The 27,968-nt window shown below is 37.8% G+C and overlaps 2 protein-coding genes across 3 annotated transcripts in view; one reads left to right on the forward strand and one right to left on the reverse strand.

Moving 5' to 3' along the window:
• The first annotated feature begins 985 nt into the window (after window positions 1–985).
• On the forward strand, window positions 986–25,397 carry ccdc12 (coiled-coil domain containing 12). The gene is given in 7 exon segments (NM_001003589.2): window positions 986–1,116; window positions 2,237–2,310; window positions 18,334–18,413; window positions 18,582–18,643; window positions 19,165–19,199; window positions 19,316–19,392; window positions 25,127–25,397. Coding segments are annotated over 7 exon segments (492 nt in total). The 5' UTR covers window positions 986–1,032; the 3' UTR covers window positions 25,207–25,397.
• si:ch211-257p13.3 overlaps window positions 25,338–27,968 on the reverse strand; it is a 49,782-nt gene continuing 47,151 nt past the window's right edge. For both annotated transcript variants that reach the window (XM_021474353.2, XM_073925977.1), the window contains one exon: window positions 25,338–27,924. In XM_021474353.2, coding sequence (XP_021330028.1) covers window positions 27,793–27,924 — 132 coding nt within the window. In that variant the 3' untranslated portion in view covers window positions 25,338–27,792. The remainder of the gene's footprint in view (window positions 27,925–27,968) is intronic.

Raw genomic sequence — 27,968 nt, forward strand, 5'->3', positions numbered from 1 at the left:
AGTATATTTTTTGTCCCCACAAAAAAGTATGGACTTTTTATTTTGGTCCATATGATATATATCGTCATATTGCACAGTGCATCTTTGTGACTGTTTGGAAGAGGATGGACCTTGAGGCAGCTGTATTACCATGGCAATGCCCTACATTCCATGCCATGTCACATTCGGGGTGTTTGTTTCCATGTTTGGAGAACTTGTGTGGGCCATTTTTCTATTCATACGAGTTATGAATTCTTTTAGGTATTTTGCTTGTGTCATATTTTATGAATAAAAATGAATTTATGTATTAAAAATAATTGTCAAACACTTAATAAAACTTTGTAGTTCTTTCTTATTTGGCCAGACATAACAGCATGCTAGTCATCCATTATAAATTGTCATTCAGTTTAATTTTTACCAACAACAAAAAGTTGACAAGTACATACAGTTGAACAAGACTTATCTTTAGACATATTATGTTTACAAAAGTTATTTAATAAATGAAGGCACTTTACTTGCATTTATGCTTTGTAGGCCTATATAAAATGTTCATATTTACTTATTTATTTGTTTATTATTATTATTATTATTATCATTTTTTTGTTGATGTGGACAAGTAATGACACATAGCCTACCTTGATTTTATTGGGCATTCATAATTTATAGGCCATAACAACATCTAGCTAAAATGTTTAAATCAGCACATATATATAACGATTTTTAAACAATGATTTTACATTATTCAAATAATGTAGGCTGTCATTCTTTTGATGTAGCCTGTTTTCTGATGTAACTGACAACTATGACTGATTTTAATAACATTAGCAATGCCATTTTAGCATTATGATATTATATTATCATTCAGTTAAACAATAAAATATGTATATTAACATATTGAACGTAGCGTAAATGTTTACTTACCAGTTGACCCCATAGACTGCACAAAACCTTTAAAATTGATGTTTTCGGTGCTCTACTAGCAACCTCTAAACAGACATCATACATTATCGAGTACAGATTCATCGATCCTACTGTCCATGCTTTATTTTCATCATGGAGAAGCCTGCCGGTTCTTTACAGGAGCAAGCATTGAAAAGAAAGGAGAGGTTAAAGGCACTACGAGATCGACAGTTGCAAGTGAGTAAAGTATTAAATGTTGTTTCTGTAAAGACATTGGGGAAACTTGGCGCTGACGGGCTAACTGAAATTAGCTAGCGGGTTAGCAAAACAGTAAACGTAAAGCGTTTTACATTGTTTTATAAGCGATTTGGTGTCGTTTATCACAAAGAATAGTCATTTGGATGCATTTTGCTTTTAGAAAACTTGGTTTCTGACATGTTTGCTTACATAAATACGCCAGGTTACCTCGTTTGCTTGATATTAAGCAAATGTTGTTTTGTTTAATCTGTTTCAGCCATGGCTGAATTACAATAATGTGTAACGTTAACTAAGAAAAGGCTGTATTTAAAAGCCCTCTTTCAGTTCAGTGAGGCATCTGTTTTGTTAGAGCGTAGAACAGTCAAGTAGCCACCAGTTTAGTTTGGTTAAATGTTTTAACCAGAGGAAAAGGGTAAACATAGAGGTAAAGTTGGTTTTATATTCACACATTCGTTCAGTGACACACTCCCCATATTGTTTACCATGGTACTTTGAATGTTCAGTCTGAAATCACATGTAAGTATGACTTCAAAACAACATTAACTCTTTTTAACTGACTCTAAATAGTGTTTTACTTTGATAGACATTGGCTGCTAATATGATTTCACTATTTAAAATTAGCAAACAATACTTTAGTGAAATTATATTATCAAGGAGAAAGTCTGAATGTGTGAATATAAAATTAACTTTACCTCAATAAGATAAACAACGCTATTATAATTCAAAAATCAAAACAAATAATGAATTGAGGATTTGTCTTTTCAGTTTACCGTAACACATAACTAGATTAAGTGCCTGTTTGTCACTTCAAGTTCCACCCTTAATAAATACAGGACAAGTCAATTATTATCATCAGTCTTAATCATTATGCCAAGATATGTTGTTAGAGTTTAACTTTGAATGAATGAAGTTCCTTCTAACCCTGTTTAAATATTAAATGTTTTGCTTTTTTTTTTGGTTGTGATTTATTGTGTATCGCAGTTTTGATGCATTTCCAAGTTTGTTTTCAAGTATTTATATCATTGTTTTTTTTATCTCTTTGATTGTAAGTAGTTATTGTTAAATAATCATAATGCACTCTATTTTTGATAATTTCCAGGGCCATGCACCTGCAGATGGAGAGCCTGAGAGGAAAAGAGCTCTGGAAGACACTGAGACAGAGGACAGACACAGGTAAAAAAAAAAAAAACAGACATCTATACATGGCAACACCACCAAGAACTAAACTAAGATTCTCCAATGTTTTAAAAACAGAAAGGACCTAGTTGAATAGGAGGCCTGTTCAAAATGGACAATAAATAACAAAACTGTGCTCTTGTTTATATGAGCTCAAGAAGCGATGTGAGGTAAAGGTCTCTCTCGTTCACAGCTCTATTTCAGGCTCAATTCAAGGCCTTGAGCTCGCTTCTCTCTCTCTCTCTCTCTCTCTCTCTCTCTCTCTCTCTCTCTCTCTCTCTCTCTCTCACTCTCTCTCTTTCCATTGTTTACTTTCAGATCCACAAAACCCTTGTGCTTTCCTCCCTCAGCTCAAGGGGTGTTTGGCATTGACAGTTAGCAAAGGTTTCTAAACAGTCATCACTCAATGTCTGGAAAGCATCTCCCTTAGTACATGATATGATTATTTACTCATTTCATCATTCCAAACCTTTATAGAGTATTTTTCTTCAGTGGATGAATGTTGCCAACTGGTTTCTACTTCAACTTTATGGATCAAAAACTTGTTTGAGTAATGTTGAAGGATAGTAAATGACAGTTTATTTATTTGCTTAATTAATCTATAGGGGTCTATTTTTTACTCAAATCATTTTAGCATTTTTTGTGCTCATTCATGCATTTTCCAGATGTAAGTTGATAAAGAAAGGCATCTTACATCTATCATTTTACATCTACAGAATTGTGAGAAAATCGTGATCTTGATTTTAAGCAAAAAAAAATTGTGATTCACATTTTAGCCAGAATCGCGCAGCCCTACCACAAGCCGTATGGGAGCAGAGACTCGGTAGGTTCAGAGATTAGCGCCAAACAGCCGTGTTTGTAGCCGTGAGAGAAGCATTTACAGTGGATCTTTCAATCCATAATATTGGAGTGATATTACCGTATTGTAAACTTAGTAACAAAATAATTTAGACTAAAGTATGTCTTTAAAAACTGATAGAGTAAATCTGTAGAGACAGGACAATCATCACCAACTAGAACTGTTTCTTTCTTTTTAAAAGAAGACGAGTGGCAAATTGGATTTCCACATTTTCAGATGTGAAAATCTCCCGGGTAAAAAATGTTCCTTACAAACATATTTTTGTTGCATGTTAGCAGACCACTGTCATCCAATTGCTTGGGTCCAAAGGCCAGCTGCACATTCATGGTGTGGAAATGGAAACAAAACCTTAGTTGTGGCACATTTATAAACGCAACACTAACGACCCATGTCTCCAAACAATTCTTCCACTTGTTTTAATTACGGTTGGCAGCACAACATGGCGTCTCTGCCATCTTAACACTGTAACAGGTAAAAGCATTCTTCAAAACTATATCCTGCATATTAATATAGTTGCACCTCATTCACAATAGAGTGCGCTGATTGGTTTGAACCAAGTCTTTCTCATGAATTAATGCTGAAAGATGTCACGTTGTACCCGCCGGTAAAGACATCCAATCTCCACTCTGGAATTTACACAAGGATCTCATGTGCCCGTGGCGCACCTTCAAAATTTCTTTTCAACCCGAAGAACAAATTTGCTTGAAATAACGCAAAACAACCAATTTTCCCTTTTTTTTTTTTTTAATATGTGTGTCCTTGTAGTGTTTTAGGCAACGAGGGAAACAAATGACTCAACTTCTCAAAAAAATGTTTTGGTGTTTCGTGACCCTTCAAGAAAACATAATTAAGTTTAATATTGACTTTATTGAACCACAATAAACCATTATATGAGCCATAATCATTAATAAAAATATATTCTGCTGTTTGCATTTTAGAATGCAAATGCTTCTCATCAATATTGGCGTTTTTTGTGAGTTTCAGACATCTGGCTGGATGTCATTCTTCACCGCAACAAAACCTATATGTCTTTAAATGAAAATGCACTAGTGTAGTGGACCTAAATGCTGTGTAAAACTTTTGATGCATCAGCATACTAATATTTGACAAGTGCACAGAAAAAGTTAATGATGAGTGTTAGTAAGTGTTGTTTTACCCAAATAACAACACTCATCACTAACTTTTTCTGTAGCACTTGTATGTGTAATGACTAAACAACAAAGGAAAAGTTAATATTACTAAAATTGTATATTCATTAATGCTTTTCAAAATCACATACTAGTAACACATTACTGTGCAGATTCCAAATCATACTAACCAAAGTGTTTCAGCTAGATTTGGAAAACGCTGTGCCACTAAAGCGTTCTCAAGCAGCACCAACTGGACACCTTTAGAAGATAGCCTGACATTTGGAAACCACTCTTTGGTTAGATGCAGTTATTGTAAAATTCATGTCCATGTGGGCCATTAGATGTTTCTTGTATTTATGAAATATACTGGAGTCAAACCTTAAAAAAATTTCTGGACCCATTACTTGGATAGTTATAATTTATAGATGGGATTAAACTATTTGTAAAAGAATGTGCTCTTGTACCTTATTTATGAATGATTGAAATACATGGTTAACAAAAAAATCTGATATTTACAAAAAGTTTTGTGAATTCACAGGAGAGGAATGTCTGTGGTTTGCATTTCTGATGTTTTTAAATGTTTCATGAATGAGGCTCTTAATCTGTAATTGTATAGGTCTGCAATTTAGTTAGAGTGAAGGTTTTTGAAATTAAGGTGGTCTGGGAGAGAATGGCTTGAGGCGTGTCTCTTTAAACATGCATTATTAAAATGGTAACACATCTTGAAAACAATGAGATGTAATTTTTAACCTCGCTCACTTGTTATTTTCATGCTTCCTTTGCTGCCATACCTGACATAAATGTCTAGTCTTTAGAAAAAAAAAACAAAGACATTCTTTTGTAATAAACATGAAAAATTATTTAGTGGTGATTGAGGACGTTCTTTTATGTTAACTTTTTAATGTTAGAAAATGGCAACTTATATTTATAAAGGACATATGAATTGATAAAGGTTGCAATAAATATTAATGGGTGATAGTAAATATTTTAAAATAATCCTGTTCTTTTGAACTTTCTATGAGTCATCACATTTTATAAGAAAGTTTCAGTTTCTATAAAAATTATTATGCAGCTGTTAACATGCACTATATGCATGTTAGAATGAGCTCTGACGGATAATATTTTGTATGCTGGCTGGTTTTACTTCTAAATAAATAAATGTATAATCCACAGTTTTTTTACTCTCAGTTTTTGGCAAAGTGCATCCAGAGTTTTCTTTTTCAACCCACAATGTTTATTTTTTGCATGTCTAAAAAAGTTATTTAATGCATCTTTTTGTGATATAATCCTATTTCTAGACAAAATAAAAAGAAGCTTGTTTGTTTGTATTTTGGGGCCTTAGAAAATATCTGCTTGTCGGGCAACAGCTTTGCCTTTTTGTTTAAGCTGTCAAAATTGTGAAGCAAGGTGAGGCATATAATGAATATTTTTTCAGCTTCTGAATGAAGCTCAACCTTTCACCTGAGCTTGACTGTTTTGTCACAACTTAAGCAGTTGGACAAATGTCAAACCAGGTTTTTACTGGTGCTAAATGAGGCGGAGGCGGTATCCTGATGATGAAATTTTGCAGATTTATTTTAAAAAAGGCTAACAATAATTGTGATTAAATTGACCAGTGCTTGAACATCTGACGAAAGTGGTAAATGATATTTAGGAATCACTCTGCTCTCTCCAGCTTCTCCTGAAGGAAAGAAAGCACAACGCTGATCTGGCAAGTTCGGAGGTCTTCTCTGCGAGAGACGCACCACTTAGTTTATAAACTCCACTCCAGGGCGTAGGCGCACCTCGTTGAGGGGGCTCTAGCTGGAGTGATTGTATTAACCACTGCCGTCGGTAGGTTACCTAAGTCTTCTTCGCGTCTAAGGACCACTTGCAGAGGTTCCAAAGATTTGGGTGAGGTTACCAGATGGTGCCCTGTCCCTGAGAGAGTAGGTCCTCTCTTAAAGGGATCTGCCAGGGGAAGGCCGTCGCGAGGAAGGGAGAGTTCTGATATCCAAAACCAGTTGGGCCAGAGAGGCACAACCAGCAAGACCTGTTCCTCGTCCACACAGTCTTTAGTAAGTAACTAAGGACAGGGCAATAACTGCGCGAGCACTCACAGCGGAAAACGCATATTTGCGCATGCCCCGAGTAGAGCGAGCTGATACATGCGTCAAAAGCGCATACCCCCCATACAGTTGATATACGGCAATGCTGATGTGCTGTCCATCCTGACTAGTACGTGTTGTCCCTCCAGCACCGCAAGGAACACTGCCAACAGCTCTAGGCGTATGATATCCCAATGCAACTGGATTCCTCTTCACAGGCCCGCCGCTGCATCCCCACAACACACGGCCCCCCAGCCCGTGCTGGAAGCATATATCAAAATGACAGTATGTGTGGACGCCTGTCCTAGAGGCACTCCAGCCTGTAGGAATGAGGGGTCCTTCCGTGGGCTGAGAGCGCAGTGACAGTCACCCGGTGTGTGCCCAAGTGCCATGCACGTCTGGGAAGTCGATCGTGAAGCCAGTACTGAATTGGTCTCTTATGGAGTAATCTGATTGGCGTGACAGCAGCTGCGGATGTCACATGCCCCAGGAGCCTCTGAAAAGATTTCAGTGGGACCAATATTTTGCTGTTGAACTCTCTCAGACAGTTCAGCATTAGCTGAGTGCGCTCTCCGTAGAGGCACGCTGTCATGGTGACCAAGTCCAGCTCCAACCCGAGAAAAAGACATCCTCTGCACGGGGGCGAGTTTTCTCTTTTTTTATGTTGACCTGAAACCCCTATTGGTCGAGGTACTGGAGCACCTTGTCCCTGTGCATAATCAATTGCTCCTGCGAGTGAGCTGAAATCAGCAGGTCATCAAGATAATTGATGTAAGAATCAGCTCTTTGGTTTAAATCATGTTTAAACTTTGGGGATTCGAATTAAAGATTTGAACATGATTCACATTGAATTATTTAAAGCTTACACTTAACTTAAGTATTTGTCCAGCAAATAGAATGTTTAGTGTAAAGCAATTCTGTATTATATTATTACGTGGCCAACAATAACAATATAAAAACAGTATCTAATTATTTAATGAGCAAGGTAGCAGTATCTGAAGCTAAGGCATTAACTTATAAAGCACACCACACACCAACACGGATCTTAAAACGAAACAAAAATTTATTGCTACTCTATAACACAAAGTACTAATCTACGTAAAACAAACAATTGCACATACATACACACACATTGATTGTTTGAGCTGTTCAAGCTGTTTTAGGAGAGTTTTGACTGAGTGGATTCAACTTCTAGCCTTTGATAAGTTCTTAGCATTGCAACCTGAGACAAACAATAAAAGCAGAGAATTTCGCTATTTTTTTACTACTTAAACATAATTCACACCAGTTTCAGCAATGGATAGAAATCTTGTTCGTGCTACTTGCGTTCTGATGGAGTTTTGGTTTTCCCGACTGGTCCAAAGGGAAATCCCGGCGAAGCTGATGGGTCAGCGTAGCAACTTCAGTGACGTGATGGAATTCCCTCGTCGGTGAAGAGGGGTTTCCTTAGTCAGTTGCTAGGGATACGGATGTTGGACGAGGCGGCGTTTGAAGTCCTTACTGGGGTTTCTGTAGTTACGACGGAGTTTCAGAGTTCTAAGGTGTTGACCCGATGGCTTGTTGTTGACGCGGTTGCACAAGCAGATCGGGGGTCGAGCAGCAAGGGAAGGTCGCGGTCTGCTCCGTGATGTAACGAGGCTTCCGGCGCGGCGATGTAACGGCCACAGCAGGAGAGGAGCGACGTCCGAGCAACGACGGCGGTGACGATTGGCAAACATGACCAGCAAAAGACGACGATGAAATTCCTTGTTCAAAGTTTTATAGGCTTTGGTAGAGGCTGGGTCTACACAATACTTGTCCAATCAGAGAAGGTGCGAGATGGAGTCACACCCCAATTCCGCCCTCTAGAAGGCCGGGTTGGCAAATTGTGTCAGTGCTGCATTGATAGCATAGTTGTTAAAATAAAGTCTCATAACATGGACACCTTTTATAGTGTGGTTTCTTCATATAAACCAATGCATTTGAAACATTTCTAGCTTTCAATTAATACCAAACGTGAAGTATTTCACAAACATTCTGTAGATTTCATAAGTCACTGAGGGCTATAACTCAATAACTATCCATAACAGTTTTGTTAAACACATGGAACATGTACACACAAAAACCTACAGATACATAAAGAATACATACATTACTCGAATAAACTGTTTTACTTAAATGTCCATTAAACTTTGGAAGCGTTTCTGATTGCTTCTGTGTCTGCCTGAGAATGTGTATTTCTTGCAGACGCCAAAGGAGACGCGAACCAAAAGGTACTTCTCAAAAACCAGTTTGGTGAGTTTTTGATTGTAGAGCCTCTTATTGTTTTAAGGTGTAAAATTAATTAGCACGCAAATGTGATGTTGACTGGCTAGTCATCCTGTGGGTTGCCTTTTGCTGGGTGCCTGTGTATTGCTTTGAAAATGAAATCAAAGCTCAGACATGTAGTCACCAACCAATCTTTTAAGGATAATATGGTCTGTGACTTGTTCGGTTCTGGAATGATCCGCTGACTCCCTACATTGAGTATGTGAATGCCCGTGAGCTGAAGGGGCGCTAGGGCTCCCTCCACGAGCTTGGTAAAGACCCGCGGAGACAGAGAGAGCCCAAAGAAGAAAACTAGTACTGCCAGGCTCGACCTTCAAACGCAGACCGCGGAAATTGACGGTGGTGTGGAAAAATGGAGACATGAAGTACGCATCCTTCAAGTCTATTGCTGCAGACCAATCCCGAGGATGAACGCACCGGAGCATCCGCTTCTGTGTAAGCATTTTGAATGGCAGCTTGGAAGACAGTTCAGATCTTGGATTGGCAGTAGCTCACTGCTCTTTTGGGTACGATGAAGTACAGGCTGTAAAACCCGTTTTCCATCTCAGCTGGAGGGATCGGTTAGATTGCATCCTTCGTCAGGAGGACCGCAAACTTCTCTTGCAAGACAGGGCTGACCCTGGTGAGATACACACGCGTGAACTTGGTAGGCCGTTTCGTGAATTAAATCACGTAGCCGGGTCTGATCGTGCTTATGAGCCACTGTGAAGGACTGGCTTGTTCTAACCAGGTAGGCAGAGTCCTGTTGACATTTGGTGGCATTTTTTAAGCCTCGTTGCATGAAAAGCCCGGCCCCCCACCAGGGAGAGAGCAAGTTTCCTCTTCTACAAATGGCCCGTCTCGGGAGCCCTTCGCAGTCTGTTTTACTAAAACTAACGGTGCCCTGGGGCAGGAAGCGCTGGTTGCCTGCAAGGTGCTCGGCGCTGCCGCTTGGCCGGAGACGCAGGCGGGTGTGGGGCAGCTCTCGTAGACTGGCACTCTTGGCGTCAAGCAGTGGATGTGGATGGTTTGGCGGGGGGGGGGGGGGGGGGGGGAGTGGTCTTACATCCCCGCCAATAGATGACTCAGCCCATTGTATCCGACTTCACCGCCGGAATTCCTGGGTGAATACACTGACTGTGTCGTTAAAAAGGCCAGTCTGGCAGATGGGGGAGTAAAGAAAGCGAACTTTGTTGATTCCGTGCATATCTTTTGCCAGGTTTAGCCCAAGGTGGCGCTCCTGGACCACTAATGTGGCCATCGACTTTCCCAGGGCACACGCAGCAGACTTGAGGTCCATGGAGCTCAGCAAGTGTGGTGTGGGGCTGTAACAAGCCTGGGTCGCAACCACCCTCGTACAGCTGGGCCAACGCGCGTACATGTACCCCAGCGTGCAGGGTGGAAGCAGCCTGGCCCGCGGCTCTGTGAGCTCTGGCTCCGAGAGAGGCAGAAAACCGGCAAGCCTTGGACGGGAGACGAGGCTGACTCCAGCAGAAAGAGACACTACGCAGTCCCACAGTGGCAATCTCAATCTGGGGAATCGACTAGTACTTCCTTGTTGCTCCACTATCAAGGATGGTGAGGCCGGAGGTGCACGCAGATCGGGCACAGAAAGGTGTCCTCCGAGACTGCGTGAGCTCACTGTGCACTTCGCGAAAGAAAGAGATGGGAGGCTAGAAGATCGTGCCTTTTTAGTCCTCCACATACACCCATTTAGTCTGTCCGGCTGCGGGGGTGCTGGGGGATAAACCAACTCCAGGGCCGGGACCAAAGCAGTCGGAGAGAGCACGATTATCATGTCTGTTTCTAGATCCATTGCCATATTTGCTCCTGTATTTCTTCATCAGACCATGACAGCCCATCATCCGATGCAGCGGTGGACATCTGATCCTTGGTGTCATCAAATGAGAGGCTGGCCATCCGAGGGTGACCGATTTACTCCCACTGTAACCCTCAAATCTGCCCGAGTGCCCATCGCAGAGCATTAACATGCTGGACCGACATAAAACGCAGTGCTCATGCGGAGACAGGAAAGCACCGCATCCAAAAAAGCATTCAGAGCAACGTCTTGGAAAAGACGTGCCGCATGACTGTGTTGCTCTTTTAGGAAATTACCAACAATACAAATCACTCTGAGGACCGGACCCAAAAATGCCAGGCAAGGGAGAAACCCAGCTCGACCATCTGCCACTGCGTGTCACACACTCTGGACCGGGAGACCGCTTTCGTTCACTTTCCCTCTTTTTATTACAGCTGGAGGAACCCTCATTGACTTTGGAGCTTCGTGAAACACTTTGAAGCGAAAAAGGATGCTCAGCTTTGCACGCACTGTGCTTGTATTGCCAAATTGATTGCAACGAGCAACAGCTGTGCAAGCTGAAGCTGCCAACTCATTGGCATTTCATTTGCCTGTTTACATACTCTTTCAGATGATTGGCTGTCTGAACGATATCCCCATAGTGAAAGTTTTTCCACATAGCATTGAAGTTCCGCTCCCGAAGGGGAACTAAAAACATGATGCTTGCTGTAAACTAGGCTACATTATTTGAGCATTCATTCCAACATTGATAGGATCTGTTGTCGTCCCGCTTATGTTTACTTTTTTAATATTAAGGTTTTTCATTGAAATCTGTAATAGGCCACCCATTGACCCTTATTGTCGGTAAAATAACCAACCTTTTAGCAAAGCCTGATATTTTCCTGTAAGTTTGACAACTAAACTCAAATAAGGCCAGTTGTGCTTAATAACCATTCCGTCTCCTAAACTCGCTGTAAGTGAGATGGAGAAAATGAAAGGAAAAAATCAGATGCTCTGGACAATCTTTTAATTAATGACTTATATTAAATAAGTAATACATTTTTGACAGGTTTGTGGTACAACAATTACAGTGGAGCATTAATTAAATCCTTATTTTTCATTGACCAAAGCAAATCATCACTCTGCACGGTTGTGTTCGTTGTTGATCTATTTTTGTCTGAAATTATCTCTTTGGAATAAATTACTTTTGTTATAATTTGTATCTTAAAGTTATCTTAATTTTAATGTTGGTCAGTTATCTACAAAATAGACAAGAATATTTGAGATGAAGTTAAAAACAAGGTCTGCTTGTATGCTTCAGCGCACAAACTGACAAACTGGTCTGTTAAATAAAATATTCATGTAAAAAACATTACAGTGAAATATTCACAGTTTCAGAGTAGCTTATATTAGACTAAGTTATTTTCTGTTAATGAGAATCCATATTGCACCTGTCAGTTTCAGTTTTTTATTAACTTAATCAATCACTCTGACCACAATGAGTCAGGCTTCATAAACTATTCGCAGCACTTAAAGTATTACCCTTGGAAGAATAAACTCTGTGAAAAGGATAAGACGACAGAATCTCATTGTAAATAATTTTACAGAGAGGTGCATATCGCACCTGCGCAACTGGTGCATGAATGAAGTGCTTGATGCATCACAGACACAGCGTGCAGCCCTCCTGTACCTGTGGATATTTCCACAACAGCAGCACAAAGGGAAGAAATCAGTGCGTTAAGTATCTCTACAAAATATTATTAAGCCTTTTCTAATTTATAATTTCAGTTAGGCCTACTTTGTGTTACCAATGTGATCTGCTGATCTAACAGACACAGCGCAACATGATTTAGAAACAGTAATGAACTCCTTGTTGCAGGTCAAAATTAAGCCAATTAATACAAAACTAAATGCATTTCTCCAATGATTATTTAAACTAAAAAGAACAAATAGTCTTGGAGAGTTTTTCGTGTTGTCATAATAGAACGCAACATGCAGTTTCAATTGTAATTGAATAGAGAATGATTGACAGGCGGAGCAGAGGCAAATGCTGAATTAAACGTGAATTTAACCACTTGAATATTCTTCTGTACTTCACATTAAACTATAGAATGGCTTCAGAACATGTGGGATATAGTAGGCCTACATGACAACTTTCTGGTGGTATATAGGCAACCCTTATGAGGCTTATAAATTACACAAAATATAGTGCATGTTTGGATCAATACCTGTAGGCCGATGCCCAAACCAGCAAAAATATTTGGCAGTATTGAACAGATCCGATCCAAGTATCGTGATTGGTGCATTCCAAAAAATATGACACCCACCTTATAATTCTCTATGCAGGAAAAAACCCTGTGAAAATTTCAAATTTACTTGTTCCCCAGGCATAGGAGAAACCCATCTTCCCACATTGCATTAGTTATTTCTGTCATTTGTAAATGTTTTGTCAGCATTGAGGATTCATTGTGCCACTGCTGCCTATTTTAGAGTAAAGGAAGCCCAACGATGGTTCCCTCGGTTGTTTTGCTGGCTTTGAGAAACAAAATACCTTTTACCAAACTGTCAAGGCCCTCAATTCAGCTCCATCCCTCAGAGCACTTCAAGAACACAAGAGCTTTTCCCATGCGCATTAAATCTAGCCCCTATGTATGTGATTAATTTAGAAAACAGGATACTGCTCTGGCCAGTTCACCTCAACCCTCGGTCACAAGTTATTCAGGACTTCAGGATGTTCGAAATGCTCACTTAGAGTTTGACAAACTGCTGTTGACATACAGAAAGCGTTGGATTGTTTGGCCGCTCTGATGTAGATGAGGAAAGCCAGTGGTCCTGTATTGTCCCAGCAGGTGGTCAGGAAGTCTTTTCAGGAAAGCTAAGGACAGGCGTACCCTGCTCTTTGTTTCAGTCTGTTGTTTTGAGTGTCTTGCAAAATCCGGCAATGCTCTTTCATATTTTTTTTAATGCATGTTTGGTACCCTCCATTTTATTAAGCTTATTTTCAATAACTATACACCGACAGTGAAGTCCACTCTAATAAAGGGGTTCTTAAAAGGGAATTTCTTTGGTCACAGGCAGCCCATCTAATTGCATGGTTTGACACTAATGCAGTAAAGCAAATGTAAAGACACCAAAGCTTCGAACATATACATTTTTTTAAAGTCTATCATGTTATAATAATCATGTCATCATGTTAAATCATTATATCATGTCATAATCGTTTATTAAATGTTGATACGTTTGGAGCTTTGAAGTGTTTTCTGCCTTTACGCTTGCTTTTTTGTACTTTCATTTATTTATTTTGGTTAAACTGATTAGAGACTGATGTGTATTTCTTTTTACTTATGCATGCCTTGTCTACACCTAATACACACTCTGCTTCAGCTTTCCTTCCACATGAAGGAATTTTTAAAACTTTTTATTATTATTATTAAATCTTAAGCTTTTGAAAAACTCCAAAAGTAAATCAAATGCAGTTTACCTGTTGTAGCGAGGACCGTATATGTGGCTTTTAAAAAGTGAACAAAATCATTCAGCCTAAAGCAAACTAAAGCATCTAAACACTGGGGTACCTCAGGGCTCTGTTCTTGGGCCACTTCTCTTCTCCATCTACACAACATCTCTAGGACCAGTCATCCAGAAACATGGATTTTCCTACCCCTGCTATGCTGATGATACCCAGCTATACCTCTCTTTTCACCCTGATGATCCCTCGGTTCCAGCTCACATCTCAGCCTGCCTGTCAGACATTTCACATTGGATAAAAGATCATCATCTTCAGCTTAACCTCGCTAAAACGGAAATGCGGAAAGTTTCTGCCAACCAGACTACACCATAACTTTTCAATCCAGATGGATGATTTATGTGCCCTCCAGAAACTTGGGTTCAGTAAATGGACGTCGTCTCTTGGTTCCATCCCTAAGAGGGAAAAAAACACTTTCCCGAACTCTTGCATTCAATCTGCCCAGTTGGTGGAATGAACTCCCTAACTGCATCAGAACAGCAGAGTCATTTGCTGTCTTCAAGAAACGACTAACTTGCTTCGTTGTAAGTCGCTTTGGATAAAAGCGTCTGTTAAATGACTAAATGTAAATGTAAGCAAAATGGCGGATGGTGTTGTACCACAGATGCTGCAGTTGCTGTCTAGTTTGATTGCCTTTAAAAGATTAATGTTGGTTTTGACATGCTTCAGATTGCGTTTCTTCAAAGGAGAAGGATTATTTACATAGGTGTTGTTTGGCATCAGAAGAACATGAGGGCACTTTTTTGTTCATGCACAGTACTGGGAATTTGCAGACATGCAAGCTTTTGGAAAATGCTCAAATACTATAGTGTGCTTGGATTTGTGTAAGTAGTACTGTTTGTTTTGTATGACTACTGAGATTCTATTGAGATGTTTGAGTACTTTTTGTTTTAGTGTTTGTTTTGTTTATGATTAGAGATGCTCCGATCAGCATTTTTGGGGCTGATTACCGATCGCAAAAATCATGACCTGCCGATTGCCGATCATGGCTGATCACATAATGGCAGGGGATTGGGAATCTTGTATCTTTAATCTAGCAGAGTTTGCACCATTTGTAAAAATGAAACAAACTCTAACAATATTGAAAAAAAATAAATAAATAAATTGTAGAAAGGCTACAGCCAAGATCTTGTCAAGATCTTGTCCACCAAGTGTTTATTTTAGAAAATGAGAACTTAAGACTACTGTCGGCCATCTTTCCCAAATAAGGCAGAGTATAACCTAAAATTATTCCAAACAAAGAGGGGTCAGGCAGACCAACACAGATCAGATCAGCTTAATTCAATGTAGCCTCTTAATACACTGATTACATTTTGTAATTGGCAGCAAAATGTAAAACTATACCAAAACTGGCTACTGCCCAAAAGGAAAAAACTATGGCAAATGTTTTTTTTCTGTAATTATTATGAACCAGGAACCAACTACATCAGATCCTAAAAAATAATGTAGTAAGCTACTGTAAGCCAATGCCTTCCTTTCTAAATAACAAAGAGGAACAACCAGATAAACTAGTATCTAATAAAGGAGTACTAATACCTATTAAATAGATACTAGTATCTTATTATTTACTAATGATTAACTAGCAGTACATAAAAATATGTACCAGTCCCAGCTGGAGTACATACTAGTCAAAACTGAATTTGATATCTCAAAGACAAATCCCATGGAAATCAAGACAAATTTTACATCTATTACAAAACAGAATAGTTACTACAAGTCACATTTAAAATAAGTACTAGTGTCTAATAAATAAAAACTAGTATCTTAATAAGTACTAGTATCTAATGAATACATACTAGTATCTAATTAATAAGTACTATCTAATGAATAAGTACTAGTATCTATTTAATAGGTACTAGTATCTAATGAATAAAGACTGGTCTCTAATAAAAGGAACTAGTGTCTAATGAGTAAGCACTAGTATATTTTTTTTAAAAAGCACTAGTATCTAAAAAATAAGCAAGTATCTAATGAATAAGTACTAGTACTTAATGGAAAAGATACTAGTATCTAACAATAAGCACATGTAACATGAAAATAGATAGTATTAGGTTTATAGATTAAATGTCAAAACGGCTTGCCATACATGCACAGCAAGTGTGTGCCACACACACACACAGACGGTAGGCCAGGGAAAATTTGCGTCTCTCATTGTTTTCTGCATGTTTTTGGCGTTGTCTGTTAAAACCGCAAAAGTTTTTTTCTCTATGGATCCCCCATGACTGAAACATGCCGCTAAATGCGTTCACTAAACCCTCCGCAGAATGTGTAAAAATGCCGTTGCTTGCTTCCACCCCAAGGGACTTTATCACAACATACATTGCAAACTTCTAACTTTACATCTTTATTGGACACTTTGAAATAGACGGGGGAACTCTTGTTGCCACTTGTAAGCTCTGCTCTCTGCTCTGCTGTTGTTTACCTGTGCGCCGTGCATGCACGTGTGAAAAAGTCAAGCGAGTAATTTACGTCAAGTGATCGGCTTTTTTGATTGGTGCTTGTGGGGTTAGCCGATCAAGCTATTTTTAGCCAATATCGGCCGATTGTGATCGTTGGCCGATCAATCGGAGCATCACTATTTATGATACTTCGTTCCATTTGCTTGTTTGACTTGTTGCCTGCTGACATTGATTTTTGGATTGTCCTTTAAATATAGTTGCCTGTTTTGTAAATAGTTTGTAAATAGTGTATATTGGAATAGTAAGGAGTTTGACGCAATTTTATTTGTAAAACTTTTTGACCCCTGTTTTGTGGTAGGTAGTTAGGGTAGTGAATTGTACTTGCTTTTATTTTTGATCAGGTAAGTTAGAGAATTTTTGTTTGTTATTTTGGCCTTGTCAGCTCCCGAATTCAAACCCCAATAAATCTTTGACTTCATTTTTGTTGTCTTGTCTTTCATGTTGTGCACCATCCAATAGTATCTGGATGCAGCCTTTATGATGCAAGCTGAGACTGCATCACTCAGCGATGCAATGTCAGACACAATGCACTCAAATGGAGCTAGTGATGTCACTGTGACGGGTAGGGTTAGGTGAGCCTATTAAAAAGCATTGGATGCAGCCCGCTGCACTGCACCAGGTCTGCAGCCAGACCCCTCTCGCATTATCCCTAGACGGTGCATAACAAGATTTAGTCTTACAAAATTATTGCTATATTAACCTCAACAGTAAACTGAAACCCATTGTATTTCCAATTTTCACTGAGAGACTGAGCTACTTCAGACAGAAATGAGAGATGGATTTGGGATTATTATTTTAATTTTATTTTTTTTATGTCCAGTGTAGATACTTCTGTCTGCTGTGACAAGTGACATGGTTTAGGTTTGGTGTAGTCACAGGCTATGTACGAATTTGCCTACTACACAAGTAGGTACTACATTTGATATTACTCACATTCATACTAAATTCATTAGTATGAATTTGAATAGTATGAATGGAGCTTGGACATACTACATCTGCCATTTATAATGTGAGCTACCCGCATCAGTTACATTGCATAGCATCTATTGGATGTATACTTCAGAATCTTGCCAGAAGTATTTGGTCATCCTGGTATCTCTCTCTGTTTTTATTGTACTATATAGTATGGAGGTATACATTTTCAGATGCAGCCACTGTGTTAGATCAAAGGTAATGAATGTTGGCCTGCTGCTGGTAAATGCCAGATAAGCACATCCGCTATTGAGAAAAACCTTTTAAAAAATCTGGTCGACTTTTGTATGTCAATTGGCTTGGTGATGATGATGTTGATGGGTCAGAGCCTGCTTTAGTCCCTTTTCTAAAAACAATATGAGCACACATCAAAGAAAACCAAACAGCAATTTAATGAAAATCGATTCTCAGTGTCTAAATCCCAAATTTTATGTTTATCTTATGTTGACCACGCAGTTAAGAACTCTCTGTGCTTCCATGGAGATCCAGCAGCAGATTTTACTGTGACTTGCAAAGATGTTAACAGACCCGCCGGCTGAGCGATGGTGTAATTGGGCTCATTTCAACCCCTCTCAGCTGCGCTCCCTAGACACTGTCAGGTGCTACATGCTAATTAGCTAGCTGCTACAAAGATGAAGGGAGGCTTTGTGCGCATGGTGAGAGACTGTACTCTTTAGATGCCGTCACGGGCCGAATTCAGTGCTCAGCTCGCACCTGCTGATCCATATCCAAAATAAACACTTATCAGCACTGCCGCCTGCTGGTTACTGCGATCTCTGCTAAATTTTGTTGGTGAATCTATCTGTTTAAAACCTCGAGTAAATAATATGGTGTATAAAGTGCAGTAACAAAACATTTGAATCATGTGATTAAGTGAATTGCATAGTTCTGCCTTTGTGTTTGCAGAGAGCTGAAGCTGCGGAATTACACTCCGGAGGACGAGGAGCTGAAGGAGAGACAGGTGCCCAAAGCAAAGCCTGCATCAGGTGAGAGGACGCCTGCTTTAGCCGCAATAGAAATATTACTGGCTGCACTTCTTCAAATGTTTGTGCCGGCTAATTATGCTGACCTCAGTTCTGGGTGATTAAGTTACAGTGGGTGAGCTGGTGTTGAGTTACAGGTTGTCTGACTGGTCTTGTTTGATGTTTGTTTAGTTGATGACAAGGTCAAAGATCAGCTGGAAGCTGCGAACCCTGAACCTGTGATTGAGGAAGTGGTGAGTGAGGTTTTCTTCAATCCAAATTCTCAATTCAATCAAAAATAGGGATATTTGATAATGATAATTGTAAACAAAAAACATAATTTAAACTTGTTTGAGCATGATACTAATCATAAATACTAGTGAAGTTATTGTTTTAAAGAATTCATTGAAAGAACCAGCTCAAAATTGTAGTTTGCACATGAGTTGGAAATTAAATATATAATTATAGAACTATATCTTGTATCCATCTTCCCTGTGATTGTGTAGCCTACAGAACTAGAGTGAGAGACAATTTAAAGACCTGTTTTGAGTTAATTAGCTGATTAGAGCATGGCACCAGGTATCCTCAATACTGAACCTTTTTACTATATTCTCATTTTCTGAGATACTGAATTTGGGGGTTTCATTAGTTGTCATCAAAATTAAAAGACATAACCACTTGAAATATATCAGTCTGTGTGGAATGAATGTATGCATTACACAAGTTCCACTTCTTGAATAAAACTAACCTTTTCTTTATTAATCTTGTGTTTTAGGATCTGGCCAATCTTGCTCCTAGAAAACCAGACTGGTACAAACCCAAACTTTTTACCTATACAACATCTTTGCATCATATTTATTGTTAATAAATGCATTTTATAAAAAATGTTTGTATTAATTTCATGTTTTTTATGTTTTGTGATTTAGGGATTTAAAGAGAGACGTGGCAAAGAAGCTTGAGAAACTAGAGAGGAGAACACAGAAAGCCATTGCTGAACTTATACGTGAGTATAGTGCGACACGCCGGCTGTGATTCAATTTCTTTTAGGGGAATTACCAACCTATGTCACACATGACATCACACATGTCATGTTGTGCGGTAGGATGCCAAATTCGTCCTTAGTCCAAAAATAGAAAACTGAGATTTTACTGTACATCACATTGCTTTTAATGGCAACCGTAGACGTCTTTGGCTAACAGCTATCATAAGAGCTGAATGGAGTGAGGACCTAATTAAAATTGCTCGACTGTGCATTTCTTATTTTATATTAGGTAAGTTCACACTATGCTGAATCATACACATTACTCGTTTTTGATAGCAGCAATGATTTCAGCAAAAACTGTTAAATATGGTTAATTAAACTGCGGACACTGAATGCCTAGAATGAAATGTAAAAATCTAAGTTTGCATACCCTGCCGTACAGGTGCAGTTTGCTGTTTGAATGCAGTTGTTTTGCTTGTTAATGATTATCCAGGCCTTGTACAGTTCTGTTGTCTTTCCTTTTCTTTGGCTAGGCACTACTAAGGTAATACTAGGTAATACTAAGTTTTGAATCTGGTAATCATGGACATTATTTCTTGCTCATGAAAACACAGAACAATATTGTAGGCATCCAAAAACTTGTAGGCCTTTAAGTTCTCTCTTGTAAAATCACTTTGAGTTTCAATGCGATAGTTGTATAGTTTAGGCAGGATGCTTGGCCATTTTGTCTAATCCAATTTCCATTTGGAAGGTGCTATCACAAATGGACCTGTCAGATGAACACTGCTTACTTTAATGTTAATTTTGCTGAATAACTGTCCTTATCACTGAGTGAAAAGCTGTTGTAATACGCTGAAAGCATTATGTTTATATATATATATATATATATATATATATATATATATATATATATATATATATATATATATATATATATATATATATATATATATATATATATATATATATATATGTAATCAATATAACTAATCTCTAATACAACAACAAACTCTGTACCGCATCTGATGTCATTCCCTCACTGTAAATGCTAGCGCTCCTGTTTTTTTTCTGCAGTCTTGCTGTGTGCGCATCCTGAATCTTTACAAACCGATAATTCCTCTATAGATTTAGTTCAACCAAAAATGCAAAAAACAAACAAAAAAAGAAGTCATCATTAATAGCCAACCTTTTGTTCTAAAATCTTATTTTTGTGTTGAGCACAAAGAAGAAATTTTCAAGAATGTTAAAAGAAACTTTTAAAGGTTTGTAGCCACTTGCATGTAAACAGTGAATAAAATGGTATTTTTGTGTGAACCATTATTTTGAGGTTCTTTTGCACCAAGGACAATCACTACTAACTATTCATTTGAATAACCATTCTAACTCTACAAAATCAGAGCATAGGTATCTGCTTATGTTGTGATGTAATTCATTTTTTGATCCTCTGTTTTTATATGAATAACAGCTGTAAAACTGCATTCGATAATCATTTATGAACAATAAATATTCTTAACATTTATTAAAGCTAATCTTTTAAGATCTTCTTTGATACAGTCTCAGTACTTATAGAGTTCTGTGATTTATGAACAGTGACTTCCTGTTGACTGTCTTGGATTTCCCTACAAAGATGTATTAAATATTAAAGCATGCCAAGACTGTATACTATTTATTACCACTAGTTTTTTTTTGTGTTCTCATCTGATTTAGACCCATAAAGGTGACATTAACATGTGGGACTGATATATTTGGAATCAATTTCAGAAGGATTTTGAGCTGATGAACAATAAATAACAATAACAATAATAAACTGCAGATGTCAGAGATGACAGGTTTTCAAACAGCAAAATCAAAACAATCCAAGCTGCTTTAAGGGGTTTCACAGCATGTAATATAAATATTCTCTGTTAATTCAGGGTTTAATATTTAATTTAATATAAATCATCCATTCAAATAATGTAAATTGATAGCAATGAATTTTGACTCGAATGCTTTTAGTTTAAAACGTTTTCATTTGTAGCAAAAAACAATGCACTGTGAGTGGCTTTGTTGCATCACATGAATGTCACTTCTCACAATTTGGCTTTGTGACCTCTAGCCCAGAATAAAACATGCTCTGGAGCAGGTAAGCCATGTGACACAGGTTACCACGGTGACGAAACCTGATCAAGTTCAAACTAAAAGCGAAGACCCAAAGCAGCTTTGTCCAACAGGCCTCTGAACTGCAACATGCTTGAAGTAATCGAATGTTATTTTTATTTAGTTGTGGATGCTAATAGTTATCATCAATGTAGCACTGAAGCACTAATCCACCACTACATCATTTCTCTTATCAGTAATACATTCAAAATGTAGTCATGGAGCCTTTTTATAATGAGCTCCGCCAGGGCTTCATGTAAGGCCAATTGCTTTGAGGATTAAAAATCCCCAGAGGTCTCATAAAGTCTCATAATGACATCATGTATGGATTTCCAGTCTCTCTCTGCTCGTCTGGCATAGACTAGATCTCCCTTGACTTTAAATTAGTACTATACTGTAGTTTTACCTGCTAAACCTGCAATTAAAATGAAAAGTCTGTAATTATGTGATGTATTATGTGGATAACAACAAAAAGTTTTTATATTTTGTAAAGAGTGTGTTAGTTTTATACACCTATGCGGGTCCAAAATGTGCGTACTCATTGCTTAATACACACCTGTGTACAGCAGTAAGCAAATATATTTAAATTGTAAAAATTAAAGGATTAAAATGTAAAAAAAAAAATAAAAAATAGAGAGACAATAAGCTCAACCCATTTCAGACCATTCACTGGGTGCAGCGACCATTTTTCCTTTTTAAAACAGCAGAAATGGATTTGGACACACCATTTGTAAAACTACGCCATGCTTTTAAGACCATGCGATTGGGTCATTAAAATAGAAACCGTAGTCTTTTCAGCCAGCCTGCTCCAGAGGCTAACAACCAGACTAAGATTAATCTTGTTTTGCTACTAGAAATTATTTTACAGTCACTAAATGTTCTTTGGCCTTTCATGTATATTTTTCGGTAATTAAAATTTTAAGTTTTTTTGCTCAGTTTTTTTAGCATTATTTTTATTTATGAAGAGTTCAGTTGCAAAACCGCTAAGTGCCACTTCCGCAAAAATGGGGTAATGACATTGAGTGAATGCTTTAGGCACGTAGTACACCATCAACAAATAGATTTGCTTCTTACCATCCAAATTCCAGCATCAGTGCATTCAGAAATAACAAAGCAAACAACAAAGGTTGAAAAAGGCTCTATCCTGAAAACCAACCAGAAGGTGCGAATCAAATAATTTGTTTTCAACAAATGCGCTGATTTGCCGGCTTTTATGAAGAGTTTTATTCTGCTTCTGATTAAGATTTTAAAAGACGAAGACTGATGAACTGGATGAGCCTGTCAGACTGTCAGGGATTGGCAAAAGAAAACGGCCCTTACCTTAAACTGTGCATTATAAAAAAAAAGAAAACACAATGTACAGTCGGAAGTGTAGTGCCTACCTTGTGTTTTATTAGCTAATTTAAGCTATTTTTTTAAAAGATAAATATAATGTATAAAACTATACATTATTTATATTAATTTATAATACCTATACATCTGATAAGCTTTTTATATTAATAGACAATGCACATATTGGTGTTTCACAATGTTTTACACTACATTATATGAATCTACCAAGCTTAGCTTACAATGTTTGCAATGTTTGCATTGTTCTACTTACATTAAATCTAAATCCCAAATATTAGAATCTTTTAAGATTTAATTAAGATTGTTATCAGATTGTTAAGATTTAATTAAAGGGCACCTATGGTAAAAAATCTACTTTTCAAGCTGTTTGGACAGATGTGTGTTGGTATAGTGTATTGACCGTCATACTGGGGTGATATGAACACACCCAATACTTTTTTTTCAATTTAACTACAAAAAAAAGGGTCGGCCAATTGGAGCTGTTTTCAAATCGATCACACCATTACGTAGGTGTGCGATTCCCCCCGCCCACCGAATTGATTGACAGCTGCGCGCATTAACATGTTCCGGTAGTCGCGTGTATATGTCAACAAGACCAGACAGACATATGCAAAGCAACCGGGAATAAAAGGTCTATTCTGTTCGCTAGGATCAGCAATCATCATCAAATGTGATTAAGAGTAAGTTTCACATGTTTAAAGCGTTTTAAAACAGAGTATGTGTGTAATTAATTACAGTGTTTTACTTCAGCTTTACTTCATCAGCACAGCCGTGTGTCAGAACAATTATAAAAGAAGACGCTTCAATCCCGGTTTGTGGAAGTTAAATTATTTTGTACATTAGCATAACAGATATCCACACAGTACTTCAGGTTAGCCTTAACTAAGCTAAGCGCGCTCTGTCTGCCTGCCTGTGTGTGTGTGTGTGTGTGTGTGTGTGTGCGTGCGTGCGTGCGTGCGTGCGCGTGCGTTAACTTTGTAACGATGTTGTGTGTGACTCATCAATGCAACTTCACAATACTGATTAGTAAAGGTTAGTTCTTACTGTAGTATCTCACAAACGCTACGTGAGACCTTCTACCTTTCAGTCTGTCTGTTGTCTGACGCAGCTGAGGGAGGAGGCATGTAGTGGGCGAGAAAGTGGGCGGGAAAGAATCGTCTTAAAGGCGCAGTATGACAAAACCACCCCCTGCTGGAAATCAGTATAAAACAGCATCTTGTAAAAGGTATAATGAAAAATCTGATGGGTATTTTGATCTGAAACTTTATATACACATTCTAGAGACGCAAAAGACTTGTATTAAATCTGAAAAAAGGGGTAACCTAGGTGCCCTTTAATGTCAGTTTTAATGTTATTGATTTCTTACTTGACAGAGTTATGTATTTTTAATATTAGGTGGTCTGTGTAATGTGTTTTATGTTTGGTAAAATAATTTCTAATTGCATCTTTAATTATTTTCAACCAATTACACTGTTTCATCCCAGCAGAAGCAGAAGTGGATTATGTTAGCTGACCAATCAGAGCCTCTTGAGGGTGGGCCTTTCTGAGGAACTAGGAAATATGACAGTCGTTTTTCCTGTTAGCTGAGTAGCTGTATATAATCAAAGTAGATAAATGAAAAAAATAAAATGATTTTCTACAAGTGAAGCATGAGCACACATTGCTTTGCATCTTATAAACACAACCAAGCCATAAAAGTACACTCTGAACCACCCCTTTAAGACAAAGTGAAAAAGCTTTTATATGTTTGTTCTTGTGTTTCTCTCTCTCTGCGTGAAAGTAATGGGAGTTCCGAGATCAGTGGGTGTTACCACATCTTTCTAGTTACCTGAATGACTTGCATTGGGTTTTATCCATGTTCACATCATTGAATCTGTGATCGATCCCATGGTCTATTTAGGAATGTAGTGATTTTGCACTTATCCCTGCTGGATCAGAAAACGTGAAACGGATTTGTGATGTGCTGATTAAACTAGGTCAACTTATGCTTTTTCTGTTTCCCTGACTTTATTTGCAATAGCCCTCAGATCAGGTTAGCGGTGTAGCATAGGTTACCATGGTGATGAAACCCAATCAAAACTAACCCACCTTATTGAGCCCAAAAAACTCAAGAGTTAATATTGCTCAAACTTAACAAGAATTACCTGCATTGAAAACCAAAACTAGTTTCGTGCAACAGGCCTCAGGACTATAGCATGCGCAAGTTTTTGATGAAGCTCATTCCTTGTGTTCATATGATGTTTATGTCTGGACGTTTGTGATTCTGCAGGTGAACGGCTCAAGGGCAGCGAGGAAGAGCTGGCAGGAGCGGTTGGAGCTGTTGGCGTGGAGGAGGGAGACTCGGATTGAATCTGCTTTAAGAATGGCAGTTTCAGCAGCGTGTGTTTGAAACAGACTCCAGTTTATGTCCAGATCAGGTGATTTAGAAGTGTGAGTGTATTAGAGAGAATGAGAGAGGGAAAGAACGACGAGAGATGGAGTTTTTGTTTTTCACATTTTATTATTTTGTGGTTTATAAGTAAACAATCCTTCTTTTCTAAATTGACTCTTGTCTGTTTCCTCTCTGAGTCGTATGATAAAAATGCTGTCCGATGTCGGTAAGCTTACTTCTTTCAAATCAGAACTGGAATGAAGGGATAGATTCATGTTTTCATTCATGTTGTATTTTCCTTTTCTCATTAATGTGCATTCAATTTAAGATTTAAGAAGAGTGCAACATCATAATCCAAGAGAAGAGTACAGCTAAAACTTGCTTGACCCCAAATAATCAACACAATCAAACACGTTTTTGATTAAAGGAAAGTTTAGAGGAAAATTGAATTTAATTCAGTATTAACCTTTTTTTTATAATGTACACCACCCATGATACGTGTGGAATGAGTAAGATTTTCAAGAATAAGCTTATTTTGCTCACAAAGGCTGCATTAATAAATTCAAAAATACAGTAAAAGGTGAAATGTTATTGCAGTATGATAAATAACTTGTTTTATTGAATGGAGTTAACATGTAATTAATTTTTGTGGTTCAAATCTGAATTTTAAGCATGGTTAAACTTCAGTCACATAGTTTTTTATATTATTATGATCTGTTCAAGAAGACGCCACTCTTATTATAATTATTGTAGTTGTTGACGATACAATAACTGTTTATACAATAACATTCAAATGTAACATGAGGAAAGTATTAATTATTATTACAAAAAAAATTGCTTAAGAGTGAAAGTAACTTTTGATTTGCTACTTTCTGTCACCTAATCATAAAAGTAAAATGTATTACAGTTTCCAAGATACTAAGAAGCAAGATAAAACTTTTTCTGCATTGAAAAATTTCTGAAAAGTTTCAGTTTCAGAAATAACTAATCAGAATAGAACAATCATCATAGCGAAAATATCTGCAGAAAATCAGCATATTTTAATAATTTCTGAAGGATCATGTGACACAGAGGACTGGAGCATTGATGATGAAATTCAGCTTAAAATCACACGAATAAATTAAATTTGAAATTACATTCAATATAAAAAAACAGTTTTTCAAAATCGTAATCCTATTTCAAAATTGAACAGTTTTACTGTATTGTTTGATTGTATAAATGCAGCATTGGTTAGTAGAATTGCCTTTAAAAAAAATCAAACATTATCTTACTGATTCTCAACTTCTGACTGGTAGTGTTTATTCCAAACCTTTTCAAGTTTCTTTCCTCTGCTGAACACAAAAGCTATTTAGAAGAAAGCTGACAACCTGTAATTATTGACTTCTATACTATTTGTCTTCCTACTATGGAAGCCAATGGTCACAGGTTTTCAGCTTTTTCATAAGAGAATAAATGGTTGCAGAATTTTCAGTTTTGGGTGAACTATCCCTTTAAATATTTTCTAACTTTCAGAAACAAATTAATAGACCTCCTCTGGTTTTGGTTAAAAGACAAGTTGTATGGGCAGCACAAGTCTTCAGCGATAAAGTGCATTCCTCATCCTCCCACTGTAACATGGCTATAACTAACATGACTAAACAACAATGACAATTTACAGTAAACTTATATTTATCCTAAACATCTCTTACTTGCACATGTGTGTATATATATATAGAGAGAGAAGTAATTTTAAATATCTTGATGGTTGTTAATTTAGAATTAATAATGAATGTATATTAATGTTAAGACTAGTAACATTTTCTCCAATGTGGTTTCTTCCAAAACCAAAACATGAGATGTCCACCACTAAGAGGTGCTATTGCACATAGTATCATGAGCTGTAGTTACATACATTCTCATCTTTAGCAGATGCTTGCTTTTCCAAATCCTGACTTCCTTTACCTTTCAGCGACAGAGCAGGGCTCATAAATCAAGAACCATTAGTGAATCATCATTAAACTGACCTTCTGGTTATTAGCCTGTATTTCAAATACCACCACTTTGTGCGGTGAACAAAGACATATTGGCTGCTTCTACACGTAATACAACATGATTATGGAAGTCCACACCCGTCATACACAGTAACACTTGACCATTACTTCCTAGGCTATATATTATACCAAATAGCTTTTCTTTGAGTGATTATCATTAGAAATTTCAAGCGTTTACACAATTTAGATATTGTGGTCTCTTGTGTTGCGACTCCAAAACATTGTTTTATGCAAGATTATCTGAAATATCCGCACCACTGCTTCCTTGTGAAGAATTTTCAGTCAGTCATATTTTTAACTGAAGGACAGCTTGTCTTGATATTGATGTTGGTGAGACTTTGACATGCACTTCTGCTGGCGGAGAAATGCCATTGCTAGGTAGCAGGAAGAAACTGGAACTCTTCATGTGGAGTCATAGACGTTTCTAGAAATGTAGCCCTTGAGTTGGATTGGAAGCTTTGACCACAGGTTGAAAAGTGCAAGGCTCGTCCATTGACTGGGCCTGTGGATCCGTGTGAGGGTTGATGGTTTGCTTTAACTTTTGCTTTCATTATGACCTCCTGTCTCGATTTTCCGTGCGGCAGGACCGAGCTCCACCTTGCATACTCGCTGGGCAAATTTGAGCGAGCACAGGGTCTCTCCAACATTGCTTTCAAGAGACGAAACCTAAAGAAGATAAACTACATGAGCTTCGTTTTTTCATTAGCTTT

Source organism: Danio rerio, chromosome 16, assembly GCF_049306965.1.
Source record: "Danio rerio strain Tuebingen ecotype United States chromosome 16, GRCz12tu, whole genome shotgun sequence".
NCBI classification, from domain to species: Eukaryota; Metazoa; Chordata; class Actinopteri; order Cypriniformes; family Danionidae; genus Danio; species Danio rerio.